General features: G+C 39.9%; 1 protein-coding gene across 8 annotated transcripts in view; it reads right to left on the bottom strand.

Moving 5' to 3' along the window:
• ANKRD26 (ankyrin repeat domain 26) overlaps positions 1-17,274 on the bottom strand; it is a 47,218-nt gene extending 29,944 nt beyond the window's left edge. For 3 of the 8 annotated variants that reach the window (XM_019612412.3, XM_085218880.1, XM_085218905.1), the window contains exons 1-17: positions 16,925-17,274; positions 13,963-14,077; positions 13,542-13,715; positions 13,314-13,420; positions 12,772-12,909; positions 11,866-12,014; positions 9,109-9,159; positions 8,992-9,025; positions 8,839-8,911; positions 7,578-7,638; positions 6,226-7,205; positions 5,392-5,542; positions 3,821-3,882; positions 2,803-2,905; positions 1,174-1,202; positions 1,010-1,073; positions 876-920 (exon numbers count right to left, since the gene is read on the bottom strand). In XM_019612412.3, coding sequence (XP_019467957.2) covers positions 876-920; positions 1,010-1,073; positions 1,174-1,202; positions 2,803-2,905; positions 3,821-3,882; positions 5,392-5,542; positions 6,226-7,205; positions 7,578-7,638; positions 8,839-8,911; positions 8,992-9,025; positions 9,109-9,159; positions 11,866-12,014; positions 12,772-12,909; positions 13,314-13,420; positions 13,542-13,715; positions 13,963-14,077; positions 16,925-17,130 — 2,542 coding nt within the window. In that variant the 5' untranslated portion in view covers positions 17,131-17,274. The remainder of the gene's footprint in view (positions 1-875; positions 921-1,009; positions 1,074-1,173; positions 1,203-2,802; positions 2,906-3,820; positions 3,883-5,391; positions 5,543-6,225; positions 7,206-7,577; positions 7,639-8,838; positions 8,912-8,991; positions 9,026-9,108; positions 9,160-11,865; positions 12,015-12,771; positions 12,910-13,313; positions 13,421-13,541; positions 13,716-13,962; positions 14,078-16,924) is intronic. The other 5 variants (XM_085218900.1, XM_085218865.1, XM_085218869.1 and 2 more) reach the window with 5 other exon arrangements.
• Positions 17,275-24,114: the final 6,840 nt, after the last annotated feature.

Here is a 24,114-nt window from a genome sequence, read left to right as displayed (position 1 = left end):
CACATTTAGAAGTTGTTACTTAGAAGAGTCTTCTGAACTCTAATTATCTACTTCATATGCTTGCTTATATAATTTTTCACCTGATTTGTAATCCTTGTAATCTCCTTGTAGAAATTCTAAGACCTGAATAGGGAACTGTTTTCCATCTTGCTAACAAACACTTAAATTCACATACATCAGAATGAAGAAACTAAAAACCCATTGAGGTTATATATCCTCTCTCCCATATATGTAGTACATAATCTAGCTGCTTCACTTTTATCCTTGTTCCCCAACAAAAATAAATTCCTGTCAACATACTTCCACTCATTAACTCCCACTTAAACTTTCTTCTCCACGTTCTTCCCCTAGCTCTAAACTCAGTGGTCAGTTTCACCAAATCATGAGAGGAGGGGCTTCAGGAAAGAATATATAATACATGTTTTAAAACAACTGTCAGAGAGCTAGAGATAAGCCAGGTAAATAATCACTCATGCTAAGTGCAGCATAAGCCTGGCAATCACTCTCTATCCCATCTGCAGCTCCTGGACAGCTTAGTTTGCAGATCCGTAGCCTGGAACCAGATATAGGACATACTTTCTATTGCTCCTCTAGAAACTGGTATATTTGGAAATGGGCAGGAAAGTAAATTTGAAGACTGCCTGACAAGGGGTGATGATAGCAGGTATGTTGGAAGAAGATTATGCTGTAGAAAGGTTTTTACAAGCACTGAATGGAGGGCTAGAGGAGAAAACACTCACAGATGGAGGCATATTTCATTAAATCTTATGCTGAAATAACATCTTGCTAGCAAACATTAATTTAATAGTAAGAATTTACAAGTACAATGTGTCTACCCACAAAGGAACATGACAAAAAAACCCTTTTATAAATACCTTCAATATTGTCTACATCTCCTACACTCAATTCCTCCTGTAGATCTGCAAAACAAATAAACCAAATGTTTAATTAAATATGCTTATCCAGAAAGATTCTGAAGTTAAACTCAGAATATCAAAGTCACCATTACCTGATTTTTGCCTTTCTTTTTTTGAAGATTTTTCATTCATCTCTAAAACTGCAGAAACCTTCAACTATGAAAGACAATCCAATGAACAAAAAAACCCATAAATTCAAAGAAACTACATGTTCTTTAATGAGCAGGATAAGTAGACTGAAATGAAAATCATTTACCTGCAAATCACTGCATTTCTCTGAAAAGCCTGGAGATGAAAAATGAAAGCGTTATTTTATTTAATTGAAGATATCTTTTACTCTGTACAACATCAGTAGGTTCTGTAATTGTTGGTTGCATACGTTACTTCATTGAAAGTGCAATAGCTAATATTCAATTATCTTATCACACAGAATTCACAGTAGTATGCAAGAAATGCAGAGTAGCTCCCATCATGCACCTTTTATTAAAAATATTAAATCACAGAATGACAGCAATTCCTGTGAAGCATTAAGTCATGTCTGTTAACAGAACAAGATTAAAATATTTTGTTCTTTTTGGAAACTGAATTCTGCTTTCTAAAAGGATTAATTAGTGCAGATACCTCTATGAACAATCATAAAAGAATCCAGCAGCACTATGACTACTTCTATCCCACTAGTGCTCAGTGTTGAGGCTGCTTTCTCATTAACAGCTTATGGAGAGCAAGGGTACAGATGCAAAAATCTCATACGAATGTGATTTAGTGAGGTAAAACCAAGCTGGTTCTCAACTGATCACTCTGGTTGGGAAATAAACAATGCAAATGTTGTCTGGTTGTAATGCACAACATGTGCATTATTCCAAATATTTTTTTTGGAAGTTTCGTGTCCAATTTTATTTCCAAACTCACACAACCTACTGCCCACGTATTTCTTGAATCGTGTGCTGCACTCATCTTATATTTTATGAGTCCTCTGATGAAAGAAGTATAGAAAATTCTTCTAGGAATGGTTCCACAGAAGAATTTTCACATTAAAAAAATATTAACAAAAAACCATTAAGGTTTGATTTTCGTACACACAGTGTACTAAAGCAACATGGAAGTACCTTAGAAAGATTACCACAATCAGCTCTTCCCCCTTTCCATACTGATTTCAAACTTAACAGAATCATATGAAGCAGACTTTCGTGATAATTAATAAGATGATTCAGAGCTACCAGAAGCTCGCAAAGATCTGGTTCCATCTTACTAAACTGAAATTGGATTAACCTTTTTGGCTATGTCATTATACCCATATCATAAGCTGGTTTGCCATTTCATTTTTAAAAAGATAAAAGCTTTATTCCAATAGCAAAACTCCCTGCTCTCCCATGCTCAATCAGGATGGTCACAAGGCAAATGCCACAACCTGCAGGCTGAAACCCTCAGCAACAAAACCTAAATTTGTCCTCACATTTAGTTCCTACTCAAAGCACAAGAGAAATCTATAAAAAATAAAGCTAGGGGAAAAAAAAAAAAAAAAAAAAAAAAAAAAAAAGCTTAACCACATGATATTTTTCTTCTGCTGATTATCCAGGAATGTCTGAATCTTCAGACAGGTAAATCTTAAACCAGATACCACTCTTACCACATTAAGCAACAAGTTAAAGCAAAAAAAACCCAAACAACATAGATGTCCAAAAACCACACATAATGAACACAAGAACTTCCTTGACTAATCAAACACACAAGCAAGTGCAGTGTTAACTGGTGTTAATTAACAATAGCCAAGCACTTCTTCATTGCTATAGCACATAACCACAGCACAACAGGGCTCCTAAGGAAAACACTAGAAAAAGTTCACTTGTCTATAAACAGAGACAAATCCAATCTATGAAAAAGTTACCATTGTTGAGCTCCCCTGAAATACTCTGCAAGCATACCCCATGTTCATCTGCAGCTGGGAGCAACACATCAGGTGATACTTTCCTTGGACTTCCAGAATGTGTCTGTACAATCCAAAATACATGCATGAGAACTAGTACAAACTTTTTTTTTTTTTTTTAAATCAAATGCATCAAAGGTTTATGTATCTCTAATAAAAGGGCAAAAAAAATCCTCACAAGTCATCTAAACAATTCCGTAATGTTGATAAAGGCTGGCAAACTGGACAGCCACAAAAATGAACATGGGAAATCAAGATGTTGATTACGAAGAAGTAGCTGCAGCTCTGTGTTGATCCAACATTTGCACCAAATTTGTGCCTGACATTCCAGTTTGAGCTTATGTTCCTGGGGCACATATCCCACAGTGGATCTTGTATTTTTAAGAAAGGGGTGGGGGATGAGTTTTTTTCCCCCACAACAAAAGCTAGAGGGGAATTAGCTACAGACCCTGCTCACTCTCATCTTGTGAGTTATCAGACAGAATGGATAAACACAGCCAGCACACTTGGTGTCTGTGTTGAACACGATTTTGAAAAATGGATCAAGTCTATCTACAGAAGACAGAGGTCTATACAGAAAAATCTAAATGTCTAGGTTGCTCATCCTAGGGGCAACCATTTAACTTTGACTGGATCAGCAGAACAGAGCTGTATTGTGGAAAATACTAATCCTCACACAAGCCACCTTGAGAATCTCCTAAACTTCTAAGCAGCAATAAACTGTGCTGTATGAACACCATGCTAGAAAACCAACTCAAAAGCCAGCAGCCAGGATGCCTATGTAAGTAGCCTGACCTATCTTTGTCCCAGTACTAACTGAACAGAGAACCTACACTCAAAGTATTTCAAGGACCCTCAGTTACTGACATAGAGCAACAGCAACGTGAGGTAAATAGGGCTCAATTTGAAGGCAAGCTCACATATAGTTTTCATCTGACTCTTCCCCAGATGGGGGAGATGCACATTTCACAGAAAGTACCTCAGAATCCCAGGGAGATTCAGACTCTTCCTCTTGCTCTGCTCCTGCTACTAGCAGGGCACCTATAAAGAATGGACAAAGAGAGACACCGAGAATTTACTGCACTCCACTTTTATCCTCCATCAGTCAAACATAGGATCTGAAAGATGAGTAACAGTTCTACAGCAGAGGACAAATCAAGAAATGAGTTACATTCAAGGGCAACTTTACACCCAGTCACATCATAGTATTCTCTTTACTTCTCTTCATCTCTTTTCCAGCAAAAGATGCCTAAGCATGACAGCTGAATGGCTATGTCCTTCATGTTTAGACAATGTTCAGGAGGAAATCCAGCATGCTTCAGTTTCAGCATATGCAGAGCTTGAGTCATCTTCCCTCTAGCCTACACCTCCATCATCTGGCATTTACTATCACTTTCCACTGTACAAGACATACCATAAAAGCAAGATGCAAAATACCCTCACACTAAGAGGAAGCTGCCAACACACATTGGTCCTTGCTTAGTGCTATCAAGCGAGATCTCCCCTGACTAAGATTCATTACTCTGCACCTTCTGAGAAGGCAGATACTTAAGGACGGACATTTAAAAGTGGAATAGGAGCTCACAGTTCCAACACTTAGCCCAGACAACTGCGTTTTCCATCTTATCACTTAACAGTCCAGTCTCTTCTCACCACCGAACTCCTGTCCAGAACAGATCACATTCATTTCTCTGATTTCAGCTACTCAATTATGTAAAACAAACTCAGGATTCACTCACAAGAAAAGCATGGAAAATGTGCAGGAATGAGCCAGACAATAGTGATAGTGTCCACTCTGGAAAACCATAACTGTCGATTCCAGCCTGGGCGCTGACTATCTATGCTTTGCCAAATGCATGCTTAGGGGAAAATGTGCAAAGAGAGAAGAGCATGTATCCTCAGTGCTTCTGCCAGATTCTCTGTACATCTGACCAATAGCTACACATGCTCTGAAAACATCTACTGCAGCAAGCTATGCTCTGGAGACAAAGAATGGAAATAGTATCTTCCCCTGGTCTGAGACCCTGAGGTGAGTACCCAAGCACCCAACTCTCTCTGAGCTGGTCATGCTCTCAAGCACACAAAGGAGTAGCATGGAAGAGACCTTCCATATTTTAAAACTGAACAAGGTGAAGCACTGGAAGAGTTTTCTCACAATTTGACTCAACTCTGTTCTTTGCTGAAGCCCTGAAAAAAACAGAGCTTTTCAATCTGATAGTACCCACCAGAAAGGGAAACACTACTGTCACACACAAGACACACTAGACTACCTGTTTGTTTTGTTCAGACCACTTCAAGGAGAACACAACAACAAAATTAAGAAAGGAACTTGCTTCATGCATAATCATTTGGAATCCAGCACCACAATTTGTGATTTCTAAGAATGAACAAAAAGGAACAAAAGCTGCAAACCTTCTCTCCCATTGCAGGCTAGGGTTCACAGGTAACACGAAAGTTCATCATCTTCAAGGGTAATCATCATTTTACTTCATTTACGGAGCATTAATACTTACACAGGAACAATCAGAATCAATATTTAATTAAACTCACTTCTCTCATTAGCAGCGTCTTCTTCATTATGGACTTGATGGTTATTACTACAAACAGAATTTTTCACACCATCAAAAACTACAGTTCGCAGCTTCCCACCAGTATCTTCCTTCTCCTGTTCTTCCTCTTCTTCCCATTTAGGCGACTCTTCCTAAAAGATTGACAAAAACAGCTGGAAAGAACAAACCAGTATCTTCTTCACCACACATGAACAACTTGGAAAACACTTTTCATGAGTAAGAAAATGAAGCAAAGCGCAACAAGGTTTCTAAAGGCCTTCAATTTTTCAGTGGGAATCTGCATGATTAAACAGCAATGCCTCATGTTGTAAACCTCACCCCTGAGAGCCCCTGAGAAGCACTTCCTTGTGACAGTCTAATTCCAGTTTCATTTATATTATTCAGAAGTCATTCCTTTTTTCTGCCTACTTAGCTCACAATTTCACTAGCTTCCTGCCCTCAATTTCATTCAAAACTTCCTTTTGTTTCCTAAGTTGCAGTCATTATGCCATTAATTGTACTAGATGGCAGCAACTTTTAACAGATATTATCCATTCTCTCAGTTTTATGTATTAGAAAGTCCACAGATTCCAGAAAGAATCCTGTCTTTCTCCTTCAAAAACTCTGCAATCACATATTAAAAATATTGAAAATAATGTCTGATCCTACTCTTAAATGTAAGAAATGACTTTGGCTACAAGTAAGATATCTTTAGTATCAAAATATGATGACAGAAATGTGGATACATGGTAAGCATTAACAGGAATACAGTTTACTGTTGCATATGAATTACCCTTAATAAACCCTTGCAATTGAATCATCCCTCCACACTTACTTTTGTGCTTGAAGAAAATGCTGTCCTTAGATTTTCCTCACATCTATCTAGACACAGGTTTTCACTTTCTTGTTTCCGTGCTTCATGCAATTTATTATCTACTTCTTTATACTGCTCTTCTTCAGCATCTTCATCATCTGTGACAGAGCTTGGTCTTTGATTTTCAAGCTTTAAGCTTCCCGCTGCTGACCAAGAATTACTACTACTTTTGAGGCCATCACTGAAACTTAACTTTTCCTCCTGAAGATCACCACTATTTGAGAGAGGCTGAGGTATCCCTTTTTTCAAGACTGTCATTTCAGTGTCTGCAAAAGAAGAGGTTGTATTTCTGTGAAACATCTCCTGCATTATGCTTTTCTTCTTGCAGCTTTCTTGTTTATCTTGCAAATTATTTAAATTTTGAAGGACAGCTTGTTTTGGTACTGACTCGTAAGATACTTCATTATTCATTCTCTTTGGAGACATGGCTGTTATATTCTCTTGCAACCTTTCATAATATCCATCTATAAAAGACACAGGAGTATCAACAGATTCCTCCATCTTTTCATCAATTTTTTTACATATTTTCTGATAATCACTGGAGACACTTCCAGCTCCACATTGTGCATCCCCTTCATTCTTAACATTAGTAAGATACCCCAATTTCTGATTAATTTCTTCTTTCGGTTCTATTTTACCTCTCTGCTCTTCTTCCATTATTTCATTAGATTGAGTTTCTTCATCTTCCAGATCTCCTTCCTCCTTTTCATCTTGAGTAAGATCTTCCTCTTCTTCCTCCTCCTCATTGTCATCTCCATCATCATTTTCGTCTTCTTCCTCTTCCTCCAATTCATCTTCCTCAAGGCTGCTTGAATCTGAGATATCTTCATTCAACAACTCTCCACATTCTCCTCTGTCCAGGTTTGCATCTCTTGTTTTTTTTTGTTTAAGGCTTTTCTTCTGTGACTTAGGACTTTCAGTTCTAGAACAATCACCACCACCTTAAAGCATGAGAAAAGTAAAAAGGAATATGAATCAAATGGGTTATATAAATAGCAACAGGCATTTACCCATTTAAAACACAGGAGAGGAGTCATCTGGGACTGTATGGAAAAGCCAGGTAAGGGCAGGATGGGGGAAGGACAGATCAGACACAAAGGCTTAGGAAGGGACTCAGTATATCAGATATTTTTATTATCTGACTTATTTTACTCTGAAATGACCATGTGCTCTGTTCTCATAACACTATTTTCCTCAATTACTGTAGTCAAGTGAAACAAAACAAAACAAAACAAACCAAACCCAAATGAGATTACTTAGCAAGTTTACTTTTGTATGTCATTGTATCATGAAGTCTTTTCCAAATAACTTACCTGTATTCCTGAACTTCTGGGAAACATTCATTAACATTGTCAAGTTTGGCTTCTGTGGCTTCTGTAAATAAAAAAACATTTTAAAATAAGAATTATTTGATCTATTTTTGTTTGCTTGTTTGTTTTTAAACACATCCCTTACTTACATCAAATCTTGAACAGTAAATACAACCGGGCTGTCCCCTTTTGAGAGGACTTAGATGCTTGCTAGATCCTTCAATTTTAATTACACAAACATTCCTCTTGCGTACAAGTCAGTGACTATTCACAACTATCTATAGATGGATAACAATTCTAACAAAAATGGTTTTTAATCCATAGGTAAAATACAACTACACTTGGGATTGCAGTGTCTGGCTGCTTACTTGTAAGTGTCCACAACTCAAGTATCTACTGAAGTTCCTTAATTAGTTAATACAACTCCACCTAGTGAAAGATCCGCAAATATCAAAATAATGCTAGAAATATGCATTAATTTCTCTTAAATCAGTGCAAGAAAATGAAACAATGTTTAAAAGTACACATCTTTGCATCTCCAGCATTACAGAGTGTGCTGAACTACCAAACTAAAATTCCTAATCACTGCAGAATCCCAGTGCAACATACTAAACACTCCAGACATGACTGAAAAAATTGGTAATCCTTCAGAACATTTATAAAAACAGTAGGATAAGCACATGGAACTTAGAAAGAGTAAAATCCAAGTATTCAAAAAATGAAGGAAATCATGCAGTGTGAGATTGTATACAAGCATGGAATGCCATCTCACAGAAGAAGGAAAAAAGAAAGAAAAAATACTTATTTGAGCAACTCAAGCAACCTAGTGAGGAAAGAAAGCGAACCAGGTGATGAACAATTTCACTAGATTTTGATAAATAAATGTTCTTTTTCATTATCAGTTAGAATTCTATCATGTAAATTAGGGGAAACAATAGCAAAGTTAGAAAGAGAACAGAACAGGTTATTTATTAACTTATCAACTCCTAGGATTTGCAAATCTCACTGAGTGAACAACTAATACAACGTGGTAGTTTATCTTAATATCTACTGCTCCTTTGCCCTAAACCACAAATCTACTGCATGTTCTGCCAAAGCTACAAGTTTTTAGGAAAAACTCATAGCACAAGAAAGGTTGGGAAATGACTCCTTTTTAGGAGAATAAAGAATGAAATGGCTGGAAAAGCAGCTTCTTTCTATCTCAGAGAAAATTACCTTCAAATCACTTATTTTACACAACCATTTACCTGTAAAGGCACCGTACCTTGGGTGTAAAATCCAGTTCTTCTTCCTCAGAAGTATGCCAACTGTCATTACTGCCCTCTTTTTCAGAACTTCTTCAAAAACAAAGCAAAATAAATACTGGTTCTCTCAAATAATTCCTCAAGTAAGAGTTTGGTATTTTTAAAAGCCTCACCTTATTGAGTCTCCATGGGAAAAGTCATCTATTGCTGTTCAAATATAAGTAATTGTAAGTAAGTATTTGTGCATCACAAGCCATATTTAGTATTTAAAATACTACTGTGCAGAATACCTTTCCTTGATTCTCCTGTTCTTGGTGTCTGCTTAGGAGACTGCTGCATTCCTACATCCATTAAGGGAAAGGCATGGAAAGGACAGATGAAACAATGACATCAGAATAAATGTAGAATCTCAGAAGTTTGGAAAACACAAAAAGCACACAGACAAAGCTACAGCACTGGGAGAATACACTGTGAATATCACATGCATTTGTGTACACATATACATCTGTGCTTCAAAAGAGAAGCCGTGGAACACTATCCCTACATCAAATTCTTTCACAATAAAGCTGTTACATTTCTCTAGAGCAGAAGGTTGTCCTACTTCTACTGATTTTGTCACATGTACAAGCAATGATGTGGAAAAACAGCTACTGCCAGAAACATACGCTTAAGAAACAGTTAAACGGTTTCTCGTCCCCTCTGGCTTTTCTCCGTTTCCTTAAGAGGGAGTATAGGAAAAGTTTCACCTGACCTCAGGGTATATAAATCACACAGGAGTGCTGATTCACTTCTGTAAGAGCTTTATAATGCTGAGACAATTTCTCGAATGACTTGGGGAAACACTGAAGGAACAATACACTAGTATGTGCTGCAGTGGCTAAAAATACTGTCACCGTAGACATACTAGAAATAAGAATTGCACAACTATTATATTTCTCAAAAATAAATTCCTACTTAAAATCTAAGAGGTCAGTCATTCAATATGTTCTGGAAGCCAGTTTGTCTGTGACTGATACAAAGGCTCATGTTCTGACATCCAAATAATCATGAGCAAACTTGTTAAAAAATGCTGACCTGTTCAACATTCTTCACAATCTTCTCTTCTAATTAGAAAGTACAGAAGTAGCAGAAAGAATAAGGTCAAAATTTTAAATTGCAGAAAAATAATAGAGGAGAGCAAAAGAAAATAAAAGAATTCTAAAGTGGATATTTCTCTGGTCTCTGTCTCAGCATCCTGGCTTCTCCTCTAAAGGACACTTTGAAGACTGTTACTGTGGTGTATTAAAATGACTCTCATGATGCAGGGTGTGGATGCAAGCCAGAGACTGCAGAGTTAATTCCAATACTGTTTCTACTACGCTACTAAACTTTCTTTCTGTGCCCTCCCACTGCTCTGCTGGTGTCACCTTTAAGAGAATGAGCATAAGGTGAATCATAGAATGGTTTAGGTTGGAAAGGACCTTTAAGATCATCTAGTTCCAACCCCCTGCTACAGGCAGGGACACCTCCCTCTAGACCAGGATGCTCAAAGCCCCATCCAGCCTGGCCTTGAATGCTTCCAGGGAGGGAGCATTCTCAACCTCTCTGGGTAACCTGTTCCAGTGTCTCACCACCCTCACAGGAAAGAATTTCTTCCTGATATCTAGTCCAAATCTATCCTCAGAAGAAGAATCCTTCAAGTCACATATTTTAAAATAACCCAGGTCTGTTAAGGCTTACAATGGGGTACTAAAGCAACTATCTACGTGCACAGAAGGTAGCAACTAAGTGGGATTTGAGTGAAAACAGATTTCAATGATTAAACCAACTGTATCGAGCCCCACTGAAAAACAAGAAAACAAAACTTCAAAACCAACCTACGAAGAAACTTTTCCAACCATTGTCTAGTTCAAAGCAACTGCTCTTAAGTCAAAGGCAGTATCACTTGGGTCTAAAAATCTAAAATAAGTCCGGGAAGAAAAAATATGCCATGTATTCTTTGTTCATATAATTTGTTTATAATAAAAAAGTAATGAATTGTGTTTGAACAGTCTGCTGCCCATCTGACACGTGATTCTGACACAAAACCCTTAAAAATGAGGAACAACCAAAACCTCCTATGTTAGAGCCTGAAATGTAAATTGCAAGACAAACAATTTCATTCATGTTGAAGTAGCAATTTTCTAAGAATCCCTTAGGGCAATGTTAGCTTATAAACACTGCCTGGATTTTACAAACTCATTCTTTCTTTTAATTACAAGTCAATGAGAAAATGTAACAGTTTTTCTGGATCACAAGGTCCTTTTTTTTTTTTTTTTTTTTTTTTTTTTTTAAATAAAACTAATTGAAGATGAAGAAATTGGAAATTTTTCTTAGAAATCTAACCATGTCCAAGAAGATACACTACATACAAACACTGCACTATTGATGCTAATTAAGTTACTTTTCCAATACAATTTTTGTTAATGTCCCACAGTGTAAACAAAAGCAATTGTAACTGAAGGTGAGAAATTATGTGACTCTCTAAAAGGAGTTTAGTACAAGTGAAATTATTTAAACAAAATGACAGAAATCCAGTGGTAAACAACAAAACATGCGTCTCCTTGCAATTCACCTGCTACTTCACTGCTATAAAAGATAAAACAACTATTTGGGATGAAACTACAGCTTTTAGAATTGGATTATTCTGAACAACAATCTGAATGAGCATCTCTAAGTAAAATTGCACACCAAAAAAACAAGGCCACTCTAACCTAGTTCGTTCCCTGTCTTCCCTCCTCCCCCTTCCTAAAAGGAAAACTTAAATAAATGGGCAACTTGGTGGGCTGAAGGCGACAAGTGTATGAGCAAGTGGATGTAATGCACACAAATCACAACTGTCCTCAAAGCCTGTTGAGATGCACTGCAAACTAGCAGCAAGCAAGCACATTCATAATACTTTTGCGACAGTCCACCTGACGCTTCCGCTGAAGTCCATACTGAGCACAGTAAACTTAAAAAAAAAACCAACTTAAGGAAGAGGCCACCATGATTTTTCCCACTAGCTCTACCACAGTTAAGTATCCTACCTCCTCTGTCCACAGCAGGTGCACCAAATGTAAAGCCAGCAGCTCTTGCCTTGTGAGGAGTCATCGGCACTGGGATGCCTCGGGAAGCACCTGCAGAAGCTTCCCCTGTGTTCTCCCAATCTGCATATTCTGCCAGTTGTTTACTAAGACTATAGACAGAAAAAAGGTGAAATGCATTTGGAAAAAATAATCCATAGCTGTATACAACACTTAATGGAATAATAAAAGCCTCATATTATCCATCCTGGACATATCCATAGCCAAAACAATTTGTATATTCACCAAGGGTAACATACTCTACGTATTGCATGACTGTAACATACTCAGATATTCCACACACATCTATTCTATTGATGCACATCCAGATCTATGAAGTTATTAAGTTAAGAGTACTGCCTGGCACCCTTTTGCAGTCCAGTTTTTACAAATACAAGCACTTTTATGAATGAACACCCATGGGTAAAATGCTTATGCATAGGAGTAGTAAAACTGCTTAGTAATTTAACAGAAGAGATTACAGCTAGATCTCTTCTGAAACAAAATGTAGGTGGTTCCCGGTCAGTGAAATTGAAGACAGTAATAACAATGGTTCTGTTTTGAGAGAGTTTACAAACATTTCAGTTTTTCAAGTTGAACCTCTGTGTCTGTGGGCTACATTTTAATAGTGTATACTAGGCGGACATGAGCTTAGCAACAAACACTTGAAATCTTACAGAGAATTTTGAGCAGAAGCTTTCCTCAACTTTCAAAATGACACCAGACATATGGACAATATATGTGAGAAGATGTCAATGAACACATCTTCAAGATAGGTCTCAACACACCATTAAATCTTAGAGCTGTTATCGAAAAGTTCCAAACTCAATACTGATAACTGAAAACGTGGCAATAAATTTAGAAGTTTACCTAACATATCCATGAATAATAGCATAATCCTCAGCTGTCCATCCATTAGTGTCTTTATGGGAAAGATCAGCACCATAGCGAAGAAGAACTTTTACCAACTTAAGCTCCCCACCGGAAGCAGCAGTCATAAGTGGGGTTCTGCAGCATCCAAAATAGAAGACAAAATATATAATTTTAGTCAGAGATTATAATTATTTTAATTCCCATTTGCTCACTCAAAGAAAAACAAAATCACTTTATGAACTGAAGAAAAAGTTTATACATTAACAACACTTGCATACAAACTATGCGTCAATTTGAAAAACTCTCTATGGCATAGCAGCAATGTTGCTGGCACAATGGCAAATTTCCTGCCACAGTGGCTATCATAAACAATGCTTTCTTGCAGTTCTCAATGCAGAAAACATGCAATGATGCATTACACAAGACCTGCAAGAAACTCTTCTCTGCGTCTTTCTACTTCAGTGCTCATTCCCATCCCTCTCATCAGTCCAAACTGAAGACAAGTAAGTTAACCTGGAGAGTTTAGATCATTTCCTCACCTCTCACACAGATCTCGAGCATGAACGTCAGCTCCTTTTTTAAGGAGGAACTCTACCATCTCATCATGATGTTCAGAGACAGCAAGAGTAAGGGGAGTACATCCATCCTGAAAGGACAGAAATAATTCAAGTTAAAAATCAAAAGAAACAAACAAAAAGTCTTCAATAAAAATATCAATGCAACTTTTTAAAAGAACTTTTTCTTTCCTAACAAATCTCAAAATGTACCTTATTCTGAGCATCAATATGGGCATTGTGCTCAATTAATATCCCCGCCAGAAATGTGTTAGGAGCTACAGCAGCCAGGTGAAGGGCAGTGTTGCCGCTAGCATCTCCCAGGTTCGGATCAGCACCGTGCTCTAGCAGGATTACCACACATTTTTCTTGCTGGCATTGTACTGCCTGAAAACAACGCACACAAAAAAAGTAAAATTTCCAGCAGTCATATTTCATTGTGTCACAACTACTACAACTTCCCACTCCTGGAATATAAAAGCATCTTCTGAGATGAGCTAGCATACACCCAGCCCACATCGGTTATAGCTTGCATGTTTCTACACAGATTTTTGTAAAGAATCTAGAAAGACATCCACCATTTAGTACATAATCAATAATTCCTACTTGCAGCGGCATAACATGTTCTACTTACCTTCATCAGTGGTGATCTGTTATCACTGTCAAAAACATTTAGCTTACACTTGTTTTCTACTAGAAACGTAACGACATCCGCATGTCCATTTGCACAAGCAAGATGCAGTGGTGTCCTAAAAATTAAATGTGTAAATTGAAACTGACAGCTAAATAAATCATTTCACTCTGTGGTACATGGATAGGGCAAATTTCATTTCTCCATCCCAGTTACCTCCCAAAATAAACATAATAAAATAAAATAAACAAACAACAAGCTTAATCCATTACCAGTAACAACAGCTGTATACCCAAACCCCGAGGCTGGCTAGGAACAACCCTCCACTGCATTTGCTTAATGAGACAATATTTCCTCCGCTGTAAAACTGAACTTTCATAAACATTTCTGTGATGAGGCACTGCTCACAGCCTCTGACAGAAATGCACTCATAGTACAATGAGAGAGACTAAAGCTTGGGAATCTGAGGTCTATGGTGGCATGCATGTAAGCCTCTAGGTACTCCCAGAATCATTCACACACTAGAATTGTACACAGATGCAAGATATGAATTTTTTAGAAAAAAAAAAAATCATGTGCTAGTTTGGTTATTACTGCAACTAGTAGAACACTTTTGCACCAAACATCTGGCAACATCTGGCAGAGCAGACAGCAGAACACTGCTATACCAGCTACAAGAAAGTAATATCTGACATTCCTGATGCTTCTAACTATGATATAAACAGGATATCACAGAGGAAGTCCTCTTCAAGGAGGGATAGCTGTGTTTCTACTACACAAGACAGGAAGAAAGGGGCTTTTTCAAACTGTGGAACTGCTAAGGGTCTGATGCCAATTAACCAGCGTGCTTGTATCCAAAGCCACAGTCACCCAAACAGTACCTGCAGGCATTTCTCTCCTAATCACAGGGCAGAGCAGCACAAGCTTGCCTGTGTGCAGAAGGCAAAGTTCCTGCTGCTCTGTGGGACAGAGTTGAGCTAGAAAGCAGTCGGGATCTTTCTCCCTCAAAGATCACACAATAAAATCCTGCAATTCCTCAGGAACCTACAGGGAGGTTGTGTTTTTTTTTTTTTTTTTTTTTTTTTTTTAAAGTGCATCACTATGGATAGATCCCTTCTCTGCATTTTGGAAACTTCAAGTAACATGCAACAAAAGACCTATTGAGGTACCTCGCTGATAGACAGGAGCACAACAGCTCATGGGAATGGAAAGGGAGAGCTGCGCAAATGCAGCGACATGATTCAGAAACACAGCCATTTCTCATAGAATCATTATGGTTGGAAAAGACCTCCTAGACATCCAGTCCAACTGTCCACTTATGACCAACGTTGTGCACTAAACCACGTCCCTTAGTGCCACATCTACATGTTTCTTGAACACCTCCAGGGATGGTGACTCCACCACGACCCTGGGCAGCCCGTTCCAGTGCACAGCCACTCTTTTGGAGAAAATTTATCCTAATATCCAAGCTGAACTTCCCCTGGTGCAACCTGAGGCCACTCCCTCTTGTCCTAACAGATCCCACCAAGGGCAGGCTGAGGAGTCTGCTCCACAAGACCAGCTTCCTTCAAGGCAGAGAACCTGAGGATGTGTGAAAATCCTTCTTTGTTTCTTTTTGGCTCAAAGCTTGTTTCCTGGTGTATTTCTTGTGATAAGACTCTAACTGATTTATTGAGAAGGCAAGTGATGAGTGCTACCATGTGACAATCAACATCACTTTGTGGACATTTGAAAGTGCCTTCCTCCAGAGCTGCTTGCCTCTGGAAGGGAGCGCGCAGGAGGAGTGTTTACTGGCGGAAGATCTGGCCTGTGACTAAATAGCTCCAGCTTGGTATGGGAAAATTGGGGAATGATACCGTCGTCTCTGTGAAAAACAGGATGCAGGTGGACATCCCTGCTCCCTCTTATCTGCTTGCAAGGAGGGAACAAAGGAGTTTCTGTGGAGATCCCAGAGCCAGAAGCTGCCACTCCAAGACAGCTGACTCAACGACTTTGGATTTGAGCTGTCACTCCAAAGAGAGCTGACTCAACCACTTTAAACTTATAAATAAGTTGGTACTACCACTGAAAAGTCGTTGTCAACGGAACAACAATGCCTGACGACCCACCACTATTGAAGATCAATGACTGAACTACGAACCACACTGGACCCATGGTGGTGACCATCTCCCTCTTGCTTCCTATAAAGACTCCTTGCTTCTTTCCTATCTTTTCTATTGCCCTTCTTCCCTTCCCCATTACCCTAATTCATAATAGTGTCCGTCCTCCCCTTCCCCATCTCCTTGATTAAGGTTTGTAATAAACTGGTTGGACCAACTGCTGATTCTTAATCTCACACCGGGCAGACATGCAGCAAAGAACCTTCTATCCCTCCTATAAATTGGAGCTAGACAGGATGAAAAAACAGGCAAAACTTCAAGGAACTCATCATGCCTTGTCACAGACACGGAACAAACTGCAGCAGCAACAGAGCAGTCAAACTCGAGGGTTCTGAGAAATTCCCAAGTGAATGTGCTAGATCCTTCATCTCTGAAGAGAAGCCTGTCGATGATTATCTGAGAGCTGAGCAGCACGTAGTGTTAGCAGTGCACTGCAAAAAGCTCGGATGGGTAACATAACCACAACCAACACAACTATGCAGGAGTCCCGTCTCATCCAGAAGCTGCTGCTACCAAGCACCGGGAAATACGACAACCTGAGGGAACCACCATCAGCTTAGCAAGCAGGAAAGCCTTCAGGAAACCCGCAGTCTTGTCGCTGCCCCGGCCCACCAGTCCCCCAAGAGAGCTCTCAGCTCGTAGGAAGTCCCGCCAGCCCCACGAAGAATCCCCGAGGGAAACAGGCCGGCAGGGCACATCGCAGCGGCCGCTGCTGCCCGTGCCAGCCAAGCGCGGTCCCCGCTGACGGCAGATCTCTGTGCCGAGGTGAGGCAGCGGGGATCCCCGGCCAGGCCGGCAGCCCTTACCGCTGCGCCTTGTCGCGCTCGTCGATGCCTTGTTTCTTCAGCCCCTGCCGCACCTGGGCCAGGTCTCCGGCGGCGGCCGCGCGGTGCAGCTTGCCCAACTCCTTCTGGCGGAGCTCGTACGCACCGGCGGGGCACGGCGAGGCGGCGCTGCCGGGCGGCGGAGGTTTCCCCTTCTTCTTCCTCCCGAAGCCGAATATCTTCTTCATATCGTCTCAGGGGAGCGCCGCGTACCGCACGCAAAGCCGCCGCACACTCAGGGAGGCGCGGCCCCACTCACGGACGGGAAGGCAACCTCAGATCCCCTGCCAGAGCCGGGAGCCCCGCGCATGCGCAGCGGAAGGCGGAGCCACCGCGATGCTAGAGGGTGTGCGCCGCGGAGCGCAGGAGGATGTGCGCATGCGCGGAGCCGGTCGCGCCAGGAGGCGCCTAGCAACGTTGTGTCGCGGTGCTGTTGCCTGGTGCTGCTGAAATAGCGGCAGGGATAACGGTCCGTGTGTCTGCAGGGTTAATTCTTGGCCTCCCTGTGGGTTTTATTTAATAGAGATCTCAAAGCACGAGTTTTTCCTATGTTTAGGAACTGCTGCTTGCATCTCAGTTCTGAAAAGTGAAGAGATGGCAAACAAGTCTGTTGTTTCAGGCTTGATCTTTCTTCTCAAGAGCTAAAAAAATACTTAAGAAAAAACTTCTTGCTGAAACCGCAGCCAAACAAATCCAGTTTGCAAAACCTAACTTCTGTGAGCAGCTATTTTGAGAGCATCTCCTTAATCATTGAACGGAGAAATGATGAGCAAGATGTGTTTTTAGCTGAGTGTATTTACTTTCTTCCAGATACGTTAGAAGAATTGCAGGATTTTATTTAAGAGGTGTCATCTTACTGCTCTTTCCAGGAGCAAGTAGTTATCTCAGATTCTTTTTAAGCTGGTCGACAAGCTGTGCTGAGACTTAGTTACAGGGCTTGTGGATATAACCTTTAGGGTACAATAGAAACTGTTCATTCTTTTGTTTGCTGAAAAGACTGCTAGAACCTGTTACTATACCAGTTGTCAGTTGTCTTCAATTTTTCCATCTTTTTTCCCTCCTTTGTTCATACTATTTATTTAATCTTTTAGATGGATGATTTAGAATATACTCCTTTTAAAGAATATTTTTAATTAATTCCTGTTAAAAACAAATAATTCCTTTTTATTTTTCAGAAGTTTGTTTTTCCTGCTGTGGTTCTTCATCCTCTCAGTGTGTTTGCCTTAGGTAATCTGGAGCTTTCTCTGAGTACCACCAAGTAATTGCTATTTCAATTCCTGTCTTCATGAGGTGATTCTTTCCTGTTCTGTTACCCAGAACAAGATCCATGTAGCACAGAAAGATTTTCAAGTAAGGGCTTAAGTGTGGCTTAAGTGTTGCATAAGCATTGGCATTTGGGTTAGTCTCCTAAAGACTCACCTTTCCTTTGACATAACTTAATACAGCTGGATAATTTAGCTCACAGTCCTTGCAGCTCTGAGTACAAAATGGCAGTCTAAAACTCTCTTTTCCCAGTCTTTATTTTTCCCCTATTAAATCACTGTGTGTTTACCAAGGAGTAACAATGGCTGTAAAGGCTTGTTGGACTGATAACAGTGTGCTGCTGCTCATTGTCTGGTCACAGAATCATAGAGTGGCCTGGGTTGAAAAGGACCACAATGATCATCTAGTTTCAACTCCCCTGCTATGTGCAGGGTCGCCAACCACCAGACCAGGCTGCCCAGAGCCACATCCAGCCTAGCCTAGAATGCCTCTAGGAATGGGGCATCCACAACCTCCTTGAGCAACCTGTTCCAGTGCATCACCACCCTCTGAGTGAAAAACTTCCTCCTACTATCTAACCTAAAACTCCTGTCTCAGTTTAAAACCATTCCCCCTTATCCTATCTCTATGCACAGGTGATTTACTACACCTGCTACTGTTATGTTTACAAGCTGGGAAATCTGGCTGGGCAGATAGCATGTTTCTGCATTGCTTGCTCCAGGGCTTTGAAAGGAGCAGGGTAGTTGCATGCACCTTGCAGGTAGAGACTATAGCAGCTCCAGCTCTGTCTAGGTGGAGAGCTGGAGCTGCGGTGGTGCTTTTGGTATACCACTTCTACTGCCCTATGCAGCCAAAGTGTATGCTTAAATACAGTTTTGCTTGTTCCCAGTCCAGTCTGAAGCTCTTGCACTATCTCATGCACACAGTTTGTTAATCCTCAGCTGGATTAACTTTTCTATTGAGAATGCAGAAAGGATTTCTTTAGGCTTCCTCTAAGTGAGAAGCAACAGATGTTATTTTCAAAACAGTGAAAGAGTTGTTGTGTAACACAGTACCCTCATATATTCAGAACCACATAGATTGATCATGTCATGCTACAGTTTCAAATAGACTTATGCGTTGTTGTAGATCTAGGTACATTGTAATTGGATTTTTTATTGTTGTTGTTTAGATACATTTTAGTTGATAACAAAATTAAATAAAACTTTCAACTATTTACAAATTATAAACCATGAGAAAGTGATGAATGTCTGCTAAAAAAAACTAGTGTAACACACCGAGAATTTGTTTCAATTCCCAAAGGCACAGATCAGGTATGCCCCACCTGCAGCCCAGCAGAGCCCCTCAGCACTGGTGCGATGTTTGCCCAACCTGGGCTGAAACGAGGGCATGGAGCACGGTGCAGTGCTAACTCAGGTGATGGTAAATAATGCTGGTAATGATGAATAATGAAGTAACAGTATATAACATATCAAAATGGATTTTGATACATTGGCTAACACAGTCCTGTGAACAGTGAGAAAGATGCAGCTGTGCCATTTTGACAATGAAAATTAGTAATAGATTTCAAGATTGCAAAAAAAAAAAAAAAAAAAAAAAAACCCACAATTTTTTGCTTTCTTTATGACTCCATTTTCAGTTGACATAAATACATTACTTGCAAATTTTGAAATGGAATGTATAGAGTTGCAACTAAAAATTCAATCATGTCTCTCTACCAGCTTTTTATAAGCCTCATTTTACCAGAGAGAAATATCCTCTGCCCTACTCATGTCACCGCTTTTGCAGTACATATGTTTGTGAACAGCTGTTTTCAAAGCTGAAGCTGAAGCACAGGAAAAGTAAAATTTCATCAAAACTCCGATGAACATTTTGAGTGCTCACTGAGAATGGAAACTACAGCCTGATGCAGTTATTTCACAGAAAACAAGCCACTGGTTTTGTGGCTTTGTTGCTCTCTCTTTTATATGTTTTAATAACAAACATTAAAAATTAAGTTTTGTTATTTTATATATGCAGTTTTTCTTCCTGAAGTTCACATGTCTCTGCTACTCTTGCCAGTATCAGTACAGTACAGGGCTTGCAGTCACCTCCCTACTTCCCTAGACCTGAACCAACAATCATTTGCTTCACATAGGCCTCAGATGAAAGCACTGCTTTATAACAATTGTAACCACTGTATCAGTGTTTTCAATGAGATGTTTCAAGTCAGTGCTGTACAGAGTTCTACAAACTTGACAAATACTTCTAATGCAGGAAGAATGTCAACAGTGCAGCTTGAGGTCTTCAATACCACTACTACCTAAAATAGAAAATTGTTACACCAGCATGTTAGTGTAAACCCTTATCTTCTCTAGTGTTGAATACAGCTTGCCATAGCATCATGGGAAAACTCTCAAAACCACAAAGGTGGGGAATGACTGGCAGGATTTTCAGAGCAGCCTATGGCTTGGTGAGCTTGGGAACTCAGCTCTTGTAGGCTCTCCAGGAAAATGTCGTCCTGCATTTTCCCCACAGAATTACTTAACTAGGCTCAGGAGCTTGCAAAACTCACCAAGGTTTTTAACTAGCTTTCTGAGACAAAGGCTTGCAGGTTGCTCTGAGTGGCTTCCTTCATTTTGTTTTTTGTTTTTTTTTTTTTGCTGAACTGTGGCTTCCAATTTGTCACTTCCAGCCTTGAGCCTGGAAGAGAAATACAGGCCTTGTTGTGGACATTCACAAGAACACAAATTCTGAAAGAATAGTGTGAAAGAATGCAATCTAAAGCAAAAACTTTTTTCAAAATCCCATATTAACTTCCTATGTTGTAATAAGGCCACCTCTCTCCACACAGTCCTAGGAAGCAAAGCCTTGCTCCACTGTCTAGCTTTCCTACCTACCTTTGCATGTGTTTTTCCAGCTGTTTTAGAGTTACAGTTCCAGAAGGAAAAAGTTATCTTTCTGGGAAGAAGTTCTAACTCTAGCCAGATATGCTTTTCTTCCAATTCCTCCAGCTGCAAAACCAATGTAAGAATCTGTAGTGGTCAGCTTAGTCTTCATGGAGGGAAACTGACAACTTCCACTTTCAAAAACTCACGTTACTTCATTGCATTTTGTTCTATTAGAATTCATAAGCAGCTTTTTGAAAGGAACATGCACACAATTCTCCCAGTATGAAAAAAAAGCTTCTTGATGTGCAGCCCTAATTACAGGTGTCTGGTTAGTAAAACAAGGCAACCAACTTCCACATCACTGAATCTACCCTGCTGAAATGATACCCAGGGTGCTACAACAACCTGAGCTCATGCCCCCCACTGTTCCCTTAATCTGCTCACAGGAGCAGACACAGAAAGCAGCAATCCCATTCTTTCCCAGCCTCTGTCACAGCTCAGTGCACACTGAAGCATCCTGAGGAAAAGTTCCAAAGAAGGAATTGGTTCTCCACACTGGGTTGCTACAGCAAAGGCCTGAGCACCACTGTCTGGGAACTAGGTGGAAACTTAGGGCAGATATGGAGAAACCTCAGAGTCCAGAGCTTTGATGTGAGTACCTGGCTTGTGTTGTCATGTAATTTGGTGCTGTTTACATTAAGCATCTTCAACATGGCTGCAATCTTTCATCTGTACCAAGCTTAGAAGGAGGGCCAATTCAAGTCAGGCATTGAAGGCAGGAGCTTGAGCTCCTCCTAGAATCAGGGATGAAGACAATTCAGAAATATCCATTGCTCATCCACTGTTAAGTTCATGTCAGCTTCAGAGCAGAAACTTGGAGGGAGAGCAAAGTGTTTCTGTGTACCCACCAGAAGGCTGCTTCTAACACACTGCTTTGCCCTTCCAGATTGTGTGAAAAGCACCAGGTCTGCTAGCAGCATGACATACCTTGAACAGCTGGCCTAGAGCTTAAGTATTTAAAGGTCTCCTTGTTCAGAAACATAAGGCAGAGGCAGCAGCAGAGGGAAGTGGGCCCAGAGGGAAACAAACCCAGAAGTAAGCAAGCCAACAAGTATCCCTGTGCATCCTCCACAGAAAGTACCTCAGAATACCAATGAGATTCAGACTCTTCCTCTTGCTGTGTTCCTGCTGTGGGCAGGGCACCTAGAAAGAGTGGACAGACACTTTCAATCTCTTGCAGTGAGTTTCCCTAACTCTGTTGAGCCCTGTCATCAAAGCTTTGCCATGCTCTCTGTGGGGAAGTGCAGCTGTACGCTTTGATAAAAATTTGTGGTAGCTAGCTTTACAACGTAAGATTTCCATTTACCATGTTTGATGTTTCTGTCAGGATTATAATAGGGCCCTCTGTTAAAAGAAGCCCAACTCTATGCAGAGATGTGCATCCATCAGGCAGAGCTTTCAAAAGAACAGTGCATGCTTGGACAGGACTTTTACACTGCCTTATTTCCTTCCTGTCCAAGGAAGGAATGCACTCCCTTAGTGCAGAGAGTAGTTGTCCTCTCAGAAGTGTGTTGCTGCTTTCTGTGTGTGCTTTTTGCCATCTAGTGGCAGCAACATATTAGTTTAACTTTTGCCTCTAAAAATTACACTTTTTAGACATAATATAAAGTAGTCAGTTCATGCTGTAGGAAACTTTCAAGTAGAAAGGTGCAACTATCAATTAAGGCTATAAACTGTACTACTGTGAAGGGCCAAGAGACTATCTTTCTCTGAAATGGCTGGAAAAGACTTTTAATATCATCAAGCCCAAACAACACCTAACACTCTAAGTCCACCTGTAAGCCATACCTCTAAGTGCTACATTCACATGTTTCTTAAACATTTCCATCATTTCCTTGGGTAGCCTTTTCCAATTCTTGACCAACCTTTCCACAAATAAGTTCTTCCTAATGTCCAAACTAAACATCTTTGGTGCAACTTGAGACTGTTTCCTTGTATCCTATGACTTGTCACCTGAGAAAAGAAGCCAACACACGTCTTACTACAACTAGGTAATTTATATATATACATACATACATATATATACACACACATATATATATAAAATGAGGATTTTTATTTATTTATTTATTTATTTATTTATTTATTTATTTACTGATGGCTTGTTCTTGCTCCTGAGATGAGACTACGAAAATTGACTTTTTGAATATAGAAATTAGATGTCTGCTGTTTGTCACCCTATATCTGAAGCAGAAGACAGTCTGGTCAGAGGCAATATTCAGATCACAGCTCAAAGTAGCATTGCACTGAAGAAAGGAAACTAATGTAGATCTACATGATGCAGAATATTTCTTAGAATAATTAGATTGTGCTGCAATAGGTAGATTTGCTCCTATAAGCAACTGAACTTGTTTAGCAGTATCTTCACCTTGTTCATCAATATGCCATGAGAAAAGATCTTTAATCTCATCTCACTTGATGTATGTACAGAGCAGTTTCATAGCAGTTTCATCACTGGGCATCTCGCCTCTCCCATAAAACATGGGTACTAAATTGCTTTTCCCTAATGGAAACTTCACGTCTCCTGCAAAATCACTGCACAACTTTCAGTTGTCTAGGTGATGCATGTTTGTTTAATAAGTATCTGGGGTGATATGGGATGATCTTCCTCTAACTTCTTGTTACTGCTCTCCACTCAGATTAGAAGAGGATGGCTTTCACTTCTGATGTTCATGTAAGCATTCTCTGATGGGCTTTACTGTTTAAAATGGCCTACTGGATTTTGCCTGAGGCAGATGAGAAAGCACTACATAAAAAATCAACATGTTCTTTAAAATATCTTTAGATGGGGATACTGGATGTTTTTTGCAAAAGTACTCTCTGTTTACATCCAGCTGTGGGACAGTGTGACGCAGGGTCAGTAACCAAAAGTTGAAAGTTGTAAAGCCCTTCACTGCACCAGTTGAATCCAAGAGGGGTGAATAATCATGAACTGAATGCTACACTGTTCAAATAATTTTATGTCTTTTCCATGCTCCT

This window comes from Meleagris gallopavo, chromosome 1, assembly GCF_905368555.1.
Source record: "Meleagris gallopavo chromosome 1, MGAL_WU_HG_1.1, whole genome shotgun sequence".
Lineage (NCBI taxonomy): Eukaryota > Metazoa > Chordata > Aves > Galliformes > Phasianidae > Meleagris > Meleagris gallopavo.
This window is presented reverse-complemented; position numbering and strand designations above follow the sequence as displayed.